General features: G+C 61.3%; 1 protein-coding gene across 8 annotated transcripts in view; it reads left to right on the top strand.

Annotated features, from left to right (window-relative positions):
- The first annotated feature begins 2,371 nt into the window (after positions 1–2,371).
- The window catches only part of PLEKHG5 (pleckstrin homology and RhoGEF domain containing G5), a 29,029-nt gene continuing 15,722 nt past the window's right edge, over positions 2,372–15,678 (top strand). For 4 of the 8 annotated variants that reach the window (XM_036832962.1, XM_036832943.1, XM_036832923.1 and 1 more), the window contains exon 1: positions 13,717–13,836. In XM_036832962.1, the coding sequence (XP_036688857.1) occupies positions 13,717–13,836 (120 nt within the window). Of the gene's footprint in view, positions 2,426–3,330; positions 3,408–8,219; positions 8,299–9,154; positions 9,274–13,716; positions 13,837–15,678 lie in introns of those variants that run through there. The other 4 variants (XM_036832953.1, XM_036832989.1, XM_036832980.1 and 1 more) reach the window with 3 other exon arrangements.

The following is a 15,678-nucleotide window of genomic DNA, read 5'->3' as shown; positions in this document are numbered from 1 at the left end:
CACCTTGAGGGAACTGAAAACGGGGGGAGGGGCGGGGGGGACGGGGGGAGGGCGGGAGGGCAGCGGGTCGGTGCTAGAGGCCAGAGAGGTTAGCCACGTAGAACTTCAGTGCTTGGAAGAACCAGGATAAAGAACTCCAGACCCCACGACCACCCCACGGTGGCCGAGGGGAGTCTGGCCCTGGAGTGGCTGTGGCCTGGGGTGGCCATGGCAGGACCCAGAGGGCTGGCAAGGCAGCTCCAGGACCCTGTGGTGGAGTAAGTAGCCCAGAGCCTGCTGAATTTAGGACCAGAATCCAGAAGTCTTGGGACAAATGGTGTTAGAACCCAACCCCAGGCCCCGAGTCGTGAGAACCCAGGGACTCAGGGTTACAAGCAGACCTCATCTGGCTGAGTTCCCCAGATTCAGGTAGGGTGCATGGGAAACTCCCCCAAAGCTGGCTGCGGTCTCCAGGTCCCTGGAAACCCAGATGGCAGAGGAGATGCTGCTGGATGGTGGAGAAGAGCCCTGCTTCCCACCCGACCCTTGAGCCAGCTACGGCTTGACAGGCAGGGCTGGGGCAGGGCCAGCAGGATCGCTGACCCCAGGGACCCCGTCAGGGTCCTCACAAGGCCGTTTCCCCCCTCAGCTGCCCCTGCCTCCGGGCTAGAGGCAGGGCAGGCATCCCTGGCCCTTCAGACAGCTGAGATTCCGAGAGGGAAATCAGAACCGTGTGATTCTGTGAACTGAGTGAGGCAGGGCCCGCCTGAGAGTCCCGAGAATTAGCAGGGGCCCTTCTCAGAACGCCAGGTTCCCACTGCACAAACAGCAGACTGGGGGACACTGGGGGACACTGTGCTGTCGCTTCCCTCTCAGCCTGGAAGCTTCGGAACACCGAGCAAGGCCTCTTGTGCAGCTGCTCCCTCAGCCTCCTCCCCCCAGCCGTGCCAGGCCCCACATGAGGCCCTCAAGACTTGTCAGGGTCACCAATGGGTCCCCAGTGCCCAGCCTGGGGCTAGGTACATGGTGGGCCCTCAGAGGACCCTTGCTGTGTGTTTGCTGAGTGAATCCAGAGAACCCAGAAGACTTGGGATCCATCACAGTTCCCTCTGTCACGAGTCCCTGAGGGCAGGGACGGGGTCCTGGTCACCCCTGAGTCCCCAGGGCCAGCCCATGAAATAGATGCACGTAGAAAGGCAGGCACCCTACTCTGGTTGGGGAAGGGACCAGGGGAGACTTTGGGAGAGAGACCCGGGTCCCATGGGAAACTGGATCTTCCACACCTGGATCTCATCTACCCAGAGCCTCCCAGCACCAACTTGCAGGTGGGATGGGGTCTACGCAGGCTCAGGAGAACTCTGAGTCCCTTGGGAGAGTCTTGGCCACCTCCCCCCAGGCTCCATTTCTGTAGCGAAAAGTGTTTTGTAAACATTAAAATGTTGTCCAAGTATCTCATGGTGCCATTTACATAAAGTACAAGACCAGGCAAAACTAATGGAAAGAGAGGTCAGGACAGCATCCCCTGGGGGGTGGGGAGTGGCTGGCAGCTCCCATGAGGGAGACTTCTGCAGGGGGTCTGGTGATGCTCTGCTTCTTAACCTGGGTGCCAGTTATTTTGTAAAAATACGTTTTGTGAAAATTTTCTGAGCTGTGTACTCATGAGAGCTGCACTGTTCCGTACATATTTATTTTATACTTCCATAAAGTTTTTAAAATGCTAACCAACACAGAGATGACAGTAATAAAACAACAGTAGCCACCAAGCCCACTCCATTTATGGAACCCTTACCCCCACCGCTGACAGCATCTCTAAATGAGGGGAGGGTCCTCTGCTGGGGGTGGAGGACGAAGTGTGCAGGGAGTTGTCCTGACCTGCATGCCTATCTACAAGAAGGCACCGTTTCCACTTAGACGGTACCTTTGGGGCCAGGAGAAATAGCAGAGTTGTCTAAAATGCCTTCTTCCCACTTTCCAGGAGACTGAGAAAATGTCTCCGGACCACATCAAAAACAGAGGTGTTTTCTTTTGAGGTGGCTGGCAGGCTGAGGGAGCTGGGGGGCGGAGGGATGGCCTTTGGTCACACCCACGACTTTTCAGAGAGGAGGGGGAGGCTCCAGTTTCGGGGAGGGAGGATGGGTCGCTTCCTCCTGGCAGATGCCCCGCGCCCGGGGGCAGGCTCTGCCCAGCGGGGGTCCAGTCGGAGGGGCGCAGGGGGCGGGGCGCGGAGTCCCGCCCTCCGCAGGCGGGGCCGCCGCTCGGCTCCTCCCACCGCCCACCTGCCCCGCCCCGCCTCTAGCCGCAGAGGGTCCCGCGGCCGCGGCGCTCCGGCCTCTCCCCCGGCGCTCGGCCGGCGTCCGCCCCACGCCGCCGTTGCGCTCGCCCCCGGCCGGCCCGCGGCGGCCCCCGCACCGCCCGCGTTCCCAGCCTCCCGGCGCCTCTTCCATGGGTGAGTGCGGGCCCCCCGGCCGGGCCTCGCCATGCAGGCCGGCGGGCCTGGCCGCCTCCGCGCCGGCTCGGGGAGGGGCGCGGGCGAGGGGCATCGCGGGCAGGCCGGGGAGTTTGGGGCGGGGGAGGATCAATGGGAGGGCAGGGCCAGCTCCTTCCCCTCGGCAGGCGGGGGCTCAGCCTGCCGCCTCCTTTGGGGAAGGCCTGCTCGCGGTGGGAGGTAGACGCCGGTCTCGGAATCAGGGCTGCGGGGGTCCAAACTGTGCCCCGTGTCGGGGCGCGCTTCATCACCCCTTCCCCTGGCCCTGCAAGCTGACCGGGGCGGGCAGCCTCTTCTTCCCCCTTCCTTGCCCCCTCCGCTGCTGCGCCCCAGGAAGAGAGGCAGCTAGCTTGGAGGGGACCAAATTCTGGGTCAAAGACGGACAGCGGGTGAGGGGGACCACCCCAGGCTTCTGCGGGGGAGACCATCAATAGAGGCAGCGATGTGGAGGACAGGGGTAGGAAGGGATCTTGGGCCCCTGGCATCCCCCTTCCCCCCGCAGTCTTGCAGGGATCCCCCAGGAACCCTGGGGCCCCAAGGTCACTGAGCCATCCCCCTCCCCAGACTAGTGGTACAGAGAGAGGGAGCTGCTCATTTCCAAAGACGTTTTCTCCCCCTGGAATCTGGATACTTTCCCTGGGGAGCTGCTACAAGAAAAGGGCTCTGCTAACAGATTCCCATGCAGATAAGTTGGCATTTAAAAGAGAAAGGGACACTGCCCTCCTTTGAAGGGTGCATTGAGGAGATGGCCCCACCCATCCTCTGGTCAGGAGGCTCCTGGGGCCCTGGGGAGCCTGGGTGCCCCCGCCTGGGGCGCACCCTCCCTGGGCCCCGCCCGACTAGTAACCCTCTTCTCTCCTTTGCAGAAGACCGGAGCCTGGCTGAAGAGAAGGGGCTGTGCTGTCAGAACCCCGACTGCATGGACAAGGGGCGGGCGGCTAAGGTAGGGCGGCTGGAGGGCCTGGGAGCAGCTGGGGGCAGAGGGGACAGGGCTCTAACCGCTCTCTCTGTCCAGGCCCGGAAATCCACAGGGCCCTGGCAGGGGTGCAGCTGGCCTGGCTACAGGGTCGTGTGGGTTCAGGGGTGGGCAGGGCCATAGGGTGGCTGGTTTAGGAGGCAGAGGGGCTGACCCTGGTTCAGAAACAGTGGGGCGGGGGGGACTTCTGCAAGGGCTGCTGGAGCAGGGGTGCCCCAGAGCCCTTTCCTGCACTGCAGTCCTTACAGCCCTGAGGTGACAGGAGCTGCCACTCTATGTCACGGATGAGGAAACTGAGAATCAGCAAGAAGGGACACCCCCCCCGCGCCCCCCACCAAGGTTCCGTTCCAGTGCCCAACGGGCACTCTTCCTGGGGCACCAGGCCACTCTTCAGGCCTGGGCAGGGGTCAGGGACACTTTGGGACTTTGTGATAGTGACTGTGGGCCTGGGGATGACAAAGGGAAGAAGGGACCAACTGGTCATGGAGTGTCAGGACTTGGGAGCTACGAGTGGACAAAACAAGAGGGATAAGGATAACAGAGACGGCGGGGCACTTCTGCCTGGTTCATGCTGGACTCTGTGCCTTCTGTGCTGTGGCAGCTCTGCTGGGAAGGCGTCGGTCGTTGCCCTGTTTTCCAGATGAAGATACCAAGGTTCAGAGAGGTCCTGTGACTTGGAGGAGGCCCCACAGCTCAGGAGAGACCAAGCAAGGGTTTGAACCCAGGTTTGGCCCCTCCCAGCACGCATCTGAGTGACAATAGTTGTAACTGCCACAACTCACTGTGGGCACTGCGGACCCTGTCTCCTCCCTCTGGCCTTCTGACATCTGTCCTGTCATTATTCTCATCTATAGTTGAGAGGTAGCAGCCCACCTAAGAACATATCACTAGGATGTGGTAGAGCTGAGATTTGAACCCGGAACCCAGATCTGTATGGTGCCAGAGCCCTGTTCCTAACCACTGTGTGGCTCAGCTCTGCCAGCTGCAGGAAATTAAAAATGCCACCCTGTTACCCCCGTCCATCCAGACACACGCGCTCACATTCTGCACAGGAAGACCACGGTTAGAAGGAACGTGGAGGACTGTTCCGCGGGCGGGGAGAGGAGGGGGAGGCTTCCAGTTGCCGTGGTCACCAGGCAAGGGGGTGGCTGTGATGTCAGATGCAATCTGCTGGCACGAATGGTGCCTGGCATCGGGGCTCTGATGTTGGCTGGTTGCCTCTCCCCTAGATGGGGGCTCCTGGCAACAAACTGGCCTCAGTTATCCTCAGTTACATCCTGCCAGGGGCCTGCAAAGCCTTGGGCCCTCTGCCTGACCCGCAGGGGTGACAAAGGGGGCCAGGCCACACTGTCCCAGCCTCTCCTGTGGGCAGCTGCTCCTCCTGGGGCAGGCCCACAAGCTGCCGCAGGAAGGGCCAGGGGTGAGGCCTGTGAGATGAGAGCTGGTGTCAGAGCATGTGTGGGTCCTCTGCAGCTTCCAGGTCCCAGCCCTGGGCTGCCTGCAACTCAGCATGGCTGACATTGGCATCAGCAGCCAGAGGGTCACCCAGCCTGCAGGGGGAGAGCCCAAGTCCTATCACTGGTGGGACCCACTCTGGGACAAATGACACAGACTTGGGGGACAAGGATGCCTGAGCCATCAGAGGGAGAAGGGCTAGTCAGGGAGGACATCCCGGAGGAGGTGGCCTCTGGTGGAAGTGAAAACGTGGATAGGCAGAGCAGAAGGCAAGGGCCCTCCAGGAAGGGGGGACTGCCACAGGCAGAAGTGCAGAGGCAGGAGAGAAGGGGTGGGAGGCAGGTCTTGCCAAGGGTATGAGCAGGCTGGAGCAGAGGGTGAGAGGAGGTGAATGACACCCAGGTTTGGTGAGAAAGAGGAGCGAAGAATATCCTATTGTTGTTGTTTTCTATTTTCTGGCCGCACCGTGTGCACATAGGATCTTAGTTCCCCGACCAGAGATCGAACCCGTGCCCCCTGCAGTGGAAGCGCGGTGTCCCAACCACTGGACTGCCAGGGAAGTTCCAGAATATCCTATTGTTGGTGATAATAATAACCACCAGGCAGGTTGTTAGGCCCTCATGCTTGTCTCACTGAACCCTCGAGAGAACCTCAGAAGAAAAGCATTATTATTATTCCCACGTGAAACGTAAGGAAACTGAGGCTCAGAGAGACAAAGGAACTTGCCCACATCACACAGCACGACTGGCACAGCTTGGCCTGGAGTGAGACGGAGAGCATCGTTCTCACTCTCCTCCCCAGCCATTCGAGGAACGGCTAGCAGGATGTGACTAGCTTTCTGAAGGAGATGACGTCATTCATTCATTCACCAAATCAGCTTTAAGCACCTGCTGTGCCAGGCCTGGTTCTAGGCCCTGGAGATCTCCAGGGAACAAAGGTTCTGCCCTCCCGGAGCTGCATCCCAGCCCCACTGGGAGGAGGAGGGAAGTGAGGACTTGGGTTTGTCAAACTGGCCCCCCAGGCTACCCTGGGGAAGGGCCATCTTCCAACAGAGCTGGACCCTTCCGCTTCCAGGCCCACCCTTGAGGGGGTTTTTTTTGTTTGCTTATTTATTTATTTATTTATTTATTTATATTTTTGGCTGCGTTGGGTCTTTGTTGCGCTTGGGTCTTTGTTGCGCGCGGGCTTTCTCTAGTTGCGGCGAGCGGGGGCTACTCCTCATTGCGGTGCGCGGGCTTCTCATTGCGGTGGCTTCTCTTGTTGCGGAGCCTGGGCTCTAGGTGCATGGGCTTCAGTAGTTGTGGCTCGCGGGCTCTAGAACTCAGGCTCAGTAGTTGTGGCACACGGGCTTAGTTGCTGCGCGGCATGTGGGATCTTCCTGGACCAGGGCTCAAACCCGTGTCTCCTGCATTGGCAGGCGGATTCTTAACCACTGTGCCACCAGGGAAGCCCCACCCTTGAGGTTTTATTTGAGCCTCTCCTGGGTGCTGGGGCTTTTGAGATGAATCAGCCACCCCACCCCTACCTCCTGTCCCTGGAGTTCACTCTAGAGGGATGGGGATAACCAGGATGGGCTTCCTGGAGGAGGCTGCTGGTGTCGAGAGAAATGAGGGGATATTGAGCTGGAAGAAAGCTGAGTGAGCCAGGAGGCTTTCTGAGGATGTAAGGAGTGAGCAGGGCTGAGGAGGGGATGGGGAAAGGGAGGCAAAGCTGAAGAGGGAACACCCTGATGTCCAGGTGAGGTGTCTGGATTACCTGCCTTGGGGATCACCGGAGGGAAGTTGTGTCCCTACCCTTCCCCAGGATGAAGATGTATAGAGTAGCCCATACCTGGGAGCTCCAGGGTCACAGCCCACCCCTTTCCCGCTGCGTGACCCTGGGCAAGTCACTATACCTCTTTGAGCCTCAGTTTCCTCATCTGGAAACTGAGGCTTCTCAAGTTGCAACAAGGATGAAAAAGAGGGCTGACATGCGAACTGCTTAGCACAGTGTGGCTTGCTGCAGGTGTTCAAGAGGATGCTATCTGCAACCACGTGTCCATCTTCCTTGCAGGGGGAGAGAAACCCCTAGACTTCGCGCGTGTCCTCCTTCCCCTCCCTGAGATCTGAGACCTCCTTGGGTTCCATCCCAGACCCCAGCCAACCCCACCCAGCCAGACAAATGTTTATTGCACATCTGTCCAGTTCCCAGGGCAGGTGTCCTGTCGGGGAGACGGAGGAAGTGTTTGCTCCCTCTGTCCCAGGGGGCCGGGTGATGACACAGTGGGTGACCCCGCCCTGCTGCAAGTTAACCACAGGGCAGAGTCTGGGCTCCCTTGAGCTGGGCACTCTGATGAAAGTCTGTACAGGGCACCTCGGGTCAGAAGGGGACATGGAGGAGGGCTGACACTGGCCTAGGGGACCACATTTGAGGGGACAGAAGACTTGGGGGTGTTTATCCTGGAGATGGGACCCTAGGGCATCATCCTTAAAGGTATTAGTTCTAGCAGCCACCATTTACTCAGCACCTACTATGTGCCAGGCCCTGCTTTAGTGCCTCACCACGGGGACCTCATCTAGTCCTCCCCCCCACCCTGTGCAGTAGGGACCACCCCATCTCCATTTTAGAGACAAGACACTGAGAAGCAGGGAGGTGCAATGACTTGACCAGGCAAGGCCAGAACTCAACCAGGTTTGTCTGTCCTCAGAGCCTACCATTTCTAAGGAACTGTCAGGAGGAAAGGGAGGTGAGTTTTTCTGCATGGGTCCCAAGGGGCCTGGCAGGGAGGTGAGCTTTGGTTCAGTATAGGCAAGAGTTTCCAACAGCTGAAGCTGTTCCCTGATGCACATAGATAGTGAGTACCCCATCCCTAGAAGTATTTAAGCAGAGAGAGTGGAGATTCAATTTGATGACTTCAGAGCTCTCTTCCAGCTTAACAGTGGGCTGTGAGGTGGCAGGGATGAGTCGGGAGGGGTGGTGTGTGTGTCTAGGGGAGGGGTTGTCAGATGAAGACCAGTGGCCACAGGGCAGAGGAAGGGGTGGATCTGAGGTCCTTGTGGAGAAAGAATGGGCAGGATGTAGTGAATAATGGGAGAGGGAGTGACCTATTCTCCTGGGCAATGCTTTGGGGGTAAGAGGTAGGAGGCCAGCCAGGGTGCCCTTGAGAATGGCCAGATTCTGGGGATCTCTGGAGGTGGCTGGTCTGTGGAGATGCTAGTCAGCTGTAGACAGGGGGCAGTCCAGTGTGCAGCTGGAGAATGGGGCAGGACCAGCGGAGCAACGCAAGGGGAATTTGGGGGCTTTGGCTAAGTAATTTGGAGGGGAGAAGGTGAAAGCCCGGGGTGCCCAAGAGGCAGAGACAGAGGACCCACCTCATGCTACCTGGCGGAGACGAGTTGCTCTGGTGTGGACCAGGCCCAGGAAGGTCAGTGCTGACGAGGAGGGTAGCTCCCATTAGGAGGGGGCTCCAGCAGCCTGGAGGCCCAGGCCTGGTGAGGGGCCTGATGGAGGTGGTCTAGAATTGGGAAAATGCAGGTAGGCCTGAACCCGGAGGCTCCCACGGGGGTCCCAGCCCAACCACGCCCGTCTGCTAGCTTCGGTAATTAGGGAAGCAGGGAGGTGTGCTTGGGGCTGGGTGGCCTGCCTTCTCAGTGGGATCCCTGTGTCCCCAGACACTATCTCCACCTCCAGTCCTGAGCACAGAGTTATTCTAAACTCAAGATGCTGGGAACCACCAAAGGGCAGAATGGCCCCCTTTTTCAGGACCTGCTAGGCGTGGGCCAGGAAAAAAGAGGGAGGCACGGAGCAAGGCGGGCCCGTTTCTCAGGCGCCGTGGAGGGCGCCGTTCAGAATCCAGCGGAAGCGAGCCTGGCTTGGGGCGATTCCCGGGACGGGCTGGGCCTGCGGGTCCCCCCGCCTGGACCCCGGGGGGCAGCGTCCCGCCGCGGGCCCTAGTCGGGGGCGACCGAGCTCGGGTCTTCAAGCCCAGGTTAAAGACTACAGACTTTGAGCTTTCCGCAGGTCTGTAAAGGGCAGGCCCCTCGGAAACAGTGACAAGCGCCTCCTCCCCTCTGTCCACAGCGCGGACCCTAGATTAGCTCCAAGCGCCGGCCGGCCCTCCTGCCACCCCCCTGGGCCGCCGGGTGGGGCGCCGGGCCCTTCCCGGGACCGCAGACCCTCCCCCGTCTCAGCCGGGCGCGCCGATGGTACGTCCCGGCCCGCCCAGGTGGTAGCGCCCGCGCCGGCCTACCGTAATTCCCCTACGCCCGGCGCCCATAGCTGGCGCAGAGCGGACCGAGCCCGCCCGGCGGCTCCGGTCCCATTCTCCCTGCGGGCCCGTCGGAGCTTTGGCAGCCTTGGCCCGAGCCCCAGCCACTGGGGAGGAGACCCTTGTCCCTAGGTGAGTCTCACGGGGAAGCTGGGGTCCGGACGGGGGTGGGTCCGGGCGCCAAGACTCTCCCTGAATGAATGGACAGAACCCTGGGTGGAGGGTCCCGCACAGTCCTAGGCCAGCAGGTGGGTGTCGATGGGCGCCACTGGCCCCACCTCCGCTTACTTGAGGGTGGAATGGGCTCCAGCGCCCGCCCCCACAGTGACTCTAGGGTGCGGTCGGCTGGGAGACATGATCGTGAGGAGTCTGCAGGGCCCCAGCCCTGGTGTGAGGGCTGCTGGTGGGGCGAGGGGATCTGAAGGGGCTTTGGCGCGGCTTGGTTGGGCGGTTTCGGCGACCTTGCCCCATCTGGGCGTCCGAGTCGGTCCCAGGCGGAAAGCCCTCTCGAGGCCGGCAGGGGGCGTGAGAGTCTGCACCTCAGGCAGCCTGGGCCAAGCCTGATCCCCGCTAGGGGGAAGGGCAGAGGGACAGGACCCATGAAGCCAGGAGAGGCCCTGGCCCACCTTGATGAAAGACTGAGGACGTGGAGGCCCAGGGGGCCCCGGGCCCTACAGATTCCTCCATTGCCTTCCCCAGGTTTGGGGAGCTCTAGGAGGATTTCACTATTCCTCTGCCCCTTTGCCAGAGTCCAGGCACACAATAGGACCCAGCAGCCATCCCTAGATAGAAAATTCTAGAGAACTGGCCAGTGCCCTCTTCACACAGGTGGGGAAGGGCAGAGGGGTAGCTGGGCCCCAGAAGCAGGTCTCCCGCAACCCGGGCCTGTGCTCTCTGCCCCACTCCCTCCCAAGGAGCCTTTTGTGTGGCTCTGAGGAAAGAGGCGCCAGGAGAAGGGCACAGCCTGCCACGCCGGGGTCCTGGCTCCAGGATCTGGCATATCTGTGCAGGGGCTGGGCAGGAGGTGAAGTTCATGGACCACAGCCTTCCTTCTCCCCCTAGCACCGACCAGTCCCAGCTGGTCAGCTCCCTGGGGAGGAAGGGGCCTTGCTGGCTTCTGCAGCTGGTGCAGGAGGGCTGGCCCGCAGAGAGGTTCTCTACACCCCTGCCATCTGCCCGGCACAGGGCAGGGCCGTAGGGCAGGCTCTGCGTCCAGGGGGACCCCAGAACCCAAGGATGAGGGGTGAGGCCCAGGCCTAGGGGAAGGGAGGAGCCAGGTGGGCCATTGGGAGCAGGAGAGCAGCCTGGCAGAGCTGGCTCCCCGCCGGGCAACATGCCCACGCGTGCAGCCTCCGCCCCTGGATTTCCAAAGTACCAGCTGGGGCCCTGGGGCTGGTAGGCTCCCAGGGGAGCTTAGCTCAGGTAGGGAGCCCCTGGGCAGGGGTGTCCCCCTGGCCAGGGAGCCCCACCTCCTGGTTCTAGGCCAGTCTCCTGTGGACGGAGCACAGAACTGGCTCCAGACCTTGGCCCAGACCTGTGACCTCTCCTAGACAAGGAGCTCCCTCTCCCACTGCAGACCAGGCTGGGGCCCCAGCCCATTGTGGGGGAGGGGATGCCCACAGGCCTCTGCTTTTCTGGGGCTGGGGAGGTGGTGCTGGGCGGGAGTGGGAGGGGGGCTCCTGCCTTGGCGACTCCATTATTCATCAGCCCCAGCATCTGGTTTCTGGGTATCAGTTTCAACAAGCCAGTCCTGACTCATGAGCCTGGAGCTGCGGCTGGGCTGGGGAGGGGCCCCCTCCCCAGGGAGTCAGGGGCCGGGACCTTTTGGGCCTGCGCATGGGCCATTTCAGCTGTCTCGTGTAGAGAGGAGGTGGGAACCTCAGAGCCTGCTGAGGCCTCCTCCCTCCGTCCCCTGGTGCAGGGGCCTGGGGTGCCTTTCCTCCCTTGCTCTGCAGGTTCCTTGACCCTGCACTCTTGGCTCTGGGGCAGCAGGGCCCTGGCCTTCTAAGGAGCAGCCCCAGCCCTGGATGGAGGACCCAAGCAGGAGCATGATTCAGGGTGGCCAGAACCTGGTCACTCAGGTGACCTCTGGTGACCTGTCCTGGCCCAGCCCTGATGGTCTCCACTTGATGCAACCTGGTTACCCCAGGCCAGTGCGCTTGGGGATCTGCCCTGTCCCCAAGGGGGTAGGCCTCAAGACCTTGCTGCCCAAACCACCACTTGGCTGGTCTTCATGTCCCCATGCCTTCCCTGTGCCTGAGGCACATGGGTAGTGGTCCAGTGGGCATCTGCTGTTAGTACAAGTCACTTTACCTTTCTGAACCTCAGTTTCTTTGTCTGTTGAATGGGGGTAGTACCAGTGTTTCCTCCTTATGGTCTTTTAGAAGAGTGAACAGGACTTGGCACAGGCCTGGGCACTTGGGACTGCTCCGCGGCTGGCCGGGGGGGGGCAGCAGCAGGGGCAGGGGGCATGTGCAACACCTCCAAGCTTTGAGGTGGAAACTGACCTGCCTGGGGCCAGCAAGCCAAGGTCATGGATGCTAGGAGGAAGGAGAGAACCTGTGGACAGGCAGTGGGGAAAGCTTTGTTGACTGTTGGCCACAGAAAGGGACATCCTGGCCAAGACCTTTCAGGTCTCAGTGGCCTTCTCTGGCATGAAGCCCCTTCCTCCGCTTTCATTCATCCATTTATCATCTAGTCTGCACGGAGCACCTGTGGTGGCCAGGACTATTCTAAGTGCCGAGGATGAAGCGTGGGCCAGACAGCCAAGACTCCTGGCCACTGGAGAGGATAGTCTAGCAGGGAAAAGTGATAATCAAGAAGTGAACAAAGAAATAAAATAATATCAGGTAGTAATAGCTGCTTCGGAGGGAATGATTCAATGTAAGGGGTTTGAGAGTTTCAGGGTAAGGGGCTATTTATTTTGAGAGAAGGGTGAAGGCCTCCTTGAGAGGTAGCAGTTAAGGTGGGGCCCAGTGCCAGCTGTTGGAAGATCAGGGGCACATTGCGTCCCAGACAGAGAATGCAGAGGTGCAGGCTCTGAGCTTGGTGAGTTGTAGGGATGAAGGAAGCCAGCATGGCGGACCACCCTGTGGAACTGGCCAGAAGGCACGGTAGGAGCCAGGCCACAGTTGGGATTTTATTTTAAGCAAGATGGGAAGCCACAGGAGGGTTTGTGGGGGAGTGACATGAGCAGGCTTTAGTTTACAAGAGATCTGCCAGTGGTGTGGACAGTGGATGGCTCAGGATTTGGGAGCAGAGGGGGTCCTCTAAAGCTCCTGGCCCGAATAAATTGCTGCTCTCCCACCCTCTTTCCACCCAGAACCAGATTGAGGGGGAGCTGACTAGGGGATGGGGGGGCTGATGACAGCATGTCCCCCTCCCCCATGGGTCCTGAGGAGTTCCCCAGGGAGGCCATTCCAGAACCCCAGAGTCAAAAGTCTGGGTGTCAGTCCTGCCTGTGGACTTTCCCCTCACTTTATCCGCCACGCGATGAATGAAGATAACAGTGCCCGCCTCCGCCTCCCGGGAATGAGTGTAAAAGCGCTTTGACAACCTACAGTGGGGACCCCGGCACCACACCCCAATCCTGGTCGGCGTCCTCGCCAGTCTCTGATGAGCGCCCCCTGGCGGTAGGGCACCCGGAATCCCGCGTGGCCCCTGGCCCGGAGGGACCAGCCCGCAGCAGCAGGGGCCTCACAGAAAGCTGAGTTGGGCTGCGGGGTTTTCCGCGACAGCCCCGTCTCACTCCGCTCCTGGATGCTCCCCAAGGACCACCCTCTCTGCCCCGCGCGCCTGCCTTCCGCCCGCCGCCTCCACCTGTGGTCACCGGCGCCCCTCTGCTCCTCTGCCAGCACCACTGGCCTGGGCAGTGGGAGCGGGGGCCCCCCCGGGCTCAGGCTCTGAGGCGGGGGTCTCTTGGATTGTGGGTGGGCACTAAGATGACCCTCAGGAGGGCCTCTGAGCGCCGGGGGTGGCTGAGGCGGGGAAGTCGGTGGTCAGAGCGGAGACAGATGTCCTCGGGGCTGGACAGGGATCGGGGTCTGAGGACCCGGAGGGGGATGTGTCCCTGGTCCGGTCCCCCCTTTTCTGCCGCCAGTATTAAGGGAGCTCCCTCGGGGGAGGGGGAAGAGGTCCCCCGGGCTGAGGCTCTGGGGCGGGGGTCCCCAGGGCTGGAGGGAGGGGACTGAGATGCCCTTTCGGCCGGGAGGGATCTCCTGTGCCCCAGCCGTTTGCGTTGGGGTCGGGATGGAGGTGTGAGCAGAGTGGGGCGCCCGCGGGACTGGGCGGGGGCCGGGATTCCGCAGTCAAGGCGAGGGCGTGTGTCACCGGCGGGCCCCCTGCCCCCAGCATCCAAGGAGCTCCCCTGGAGGAAGGAGGAGGCCCGGGAGGGACCCTCTGAGCCCGGGACCTTTGGGCTGGGGGTCAGAGCCGGGCTGCGGGCGGGAGGGTGGGTGTTCCCCGCCCCCGGGGTCCCGGCGCGCTCAGCGGGCGGGCGCGGCCGCACAATGGCAGGAAGCGGGGCTCCGCGCTTTGTCCGGCGGGCGGCGCAGACCGCCGCTTCCTCCGGCCGCCATGGGGACGGGACCCGGCGTCTCCGGGCGCCGCGCGGCCTCTAGGCCGAGCCCCGGGCTGCCCTCCGGGGACTCCGAGCCCGGCTGGGCGGGGGGTCGCGGCCGCCACGGGGAAGGCCAGGTAGGGGAGCGGGGGGCCGGGCGGGGAGGCCGGGGCGGGTGCGCGCGCCCTCGTCCGCGCGCGTCTTGAAGCGGATGGGCAGGCGGCGGCCGAGACCCCTGCCCCGGGTGCACACCGCGGGTGTGCGGGGGGCGATGAGGGGCTGGGGGCCTGGGATGTGTCCCCCACCCCGGCACCAAGGGTGCCAGGCAGCGGAGGAGACCGCCAGCGCCTGGCCTTTTGTGTCTGGGGCTGACTCCGGACACACCTGTGGGTCCCAGGCCCTGGACTGGGCCACCCCTCCCCCTTTCCTTCCTCTGCCCAGGCCCTGCCCACACCCCTCCTACTCCTGCCTCTGGCCAACACCCTGGTGTGACAGGGAAGACTGACTTCTTGTGCCCCCATCCCTGTGGGGATCAGCCTAGACCATGCTCCCCAAAGGGCCCGGCCCCCTGTTATTTGTAAAATTGTGGTCCATTCTTTGCCTTTGGAGATGCAGCGTGACCTGGCTGTTCCATCTGGTGGGCTCGCCCCTCTTTGGCTGAGTCCTGGGAACGTTTGGTCCCGGACCCTGCTATCCGTCTCTGGCTGGCTGGGGTGCTGTTGCCCTCAGAGGGTGGGCGTGGTGGGCAGCAAGGAGGTGGGGAGTAGACCCTGGGTCTGAGAGAAGAGGCCCGAGGGTCTGGCTTTGGGAGGGGGCTGCCCTGCTATAGTGCTGGGGAGACCCCCAACCCTGGAGGGGGTGGAGGTGAGAGAAGGGGTGGGGAGCAAACAGTGTGGGCTCTGCCCACCCGAGCCTCCGCCTCCCAGTTGGGCTGGGGGTTCTCGGAGCTTCATCCTCAACCAAACCTGCTGAATACTCACCTGCTTCCGATCCTGGGCCTGACTCACATCCCCGATGTCCCTGAGCCTGGGGGCTGCTGGGAGGATGGGAGCAGAGGGGGTCAGCCACCAGCCGGGTTCCCATCGTTATTATTAGCATTAGTGTCTGGTAGTAACAGTAGTAGCAAGAGGAGAAGGAGAAACTGTGGCGGAGTTAAACAAGGCCCACCACGGTGCTGGGAAATGAATATTCCCGAGTCTCTCAAGCCCCAGTGTCTTTGCAGGGCAGGGTACATAGTAGGTGCTTGATAAATATTTGTTGAATGCTAAATCTGCCTTAAAGAGTGAATCTTTGTGAAATCTGCCATCTATATACTGGATTGGTTTAAAAACGAGATTGTGGCACAGAACCAGGGACTTGGGCCGTAAGGGTCCCAGAGACCCCCCCCCCCCGCAAACCCTTACAACCTAGCATGGCTCCTGCCATGTCACCCCCCCACCCACTGTGAGACCAGGGCCTGGGCAGCTGGTAGGTCCGCAGTCCCACTGCCCAATGCCAAGCCTGGAACCAGAAAAATGAAGCTGTCAGGGAAATGGCGAGAGGCCTGGAAGGGGTCAGGGGGGCACCTGTGCCAGCCTGGCTGCCAGGCTGGACACAGAGGGCGAGAGGGCTGCCGAGCTGGCAGGCTGTGGGACTCCTGGGAGGAAAAGACAAGTGCTTTCCCCAGATTTGTTGTCAAGAGGCGATGCTCATGGCCGTGGGTCCCAGCATCTGCAAAGCTAGGCCGTCTGTCAGAAGTGCCCTGGGGATGCCAGAGGGTGGGGGGCAGAGCCATGGAGGAGAATAGGGGTTTTCACACTTTTAAAAAAATGTTTTGGTTTGTTTGTTTAATCTTTTGGCCACACCATGCGGCATGCAGGATCTTAGTTCCCCGACCAGGGATTGAACCTGTGCCCCCTGCAGTGGAAGCGCGGAGTCTTAATCACTGGATCGCCAGGGGAGTCCTCACACTTTAGCAGTAGATCAAGTGAAGATAGAAA

Source organism: Balaenoptera musculus, chromosome 1, assembly GCF_009873245.2.
Source record: "Balaenoptera musculus isolate JJ_BM4_2016_0621 chromosome 1, mBalMus1.pri.v3, whole genome shotgun sequence".
NCBI lineage: Eukaryota > Metazoa > Chordata > Mammalia > Artiodactyla > Balaenopteridae > Balaenoptera > Balaenoptera musculus.
Note: the sequence above shows the minus strand (reverse complement) of the source record. Positions and strands in the feature narration are given on the sequence as shown.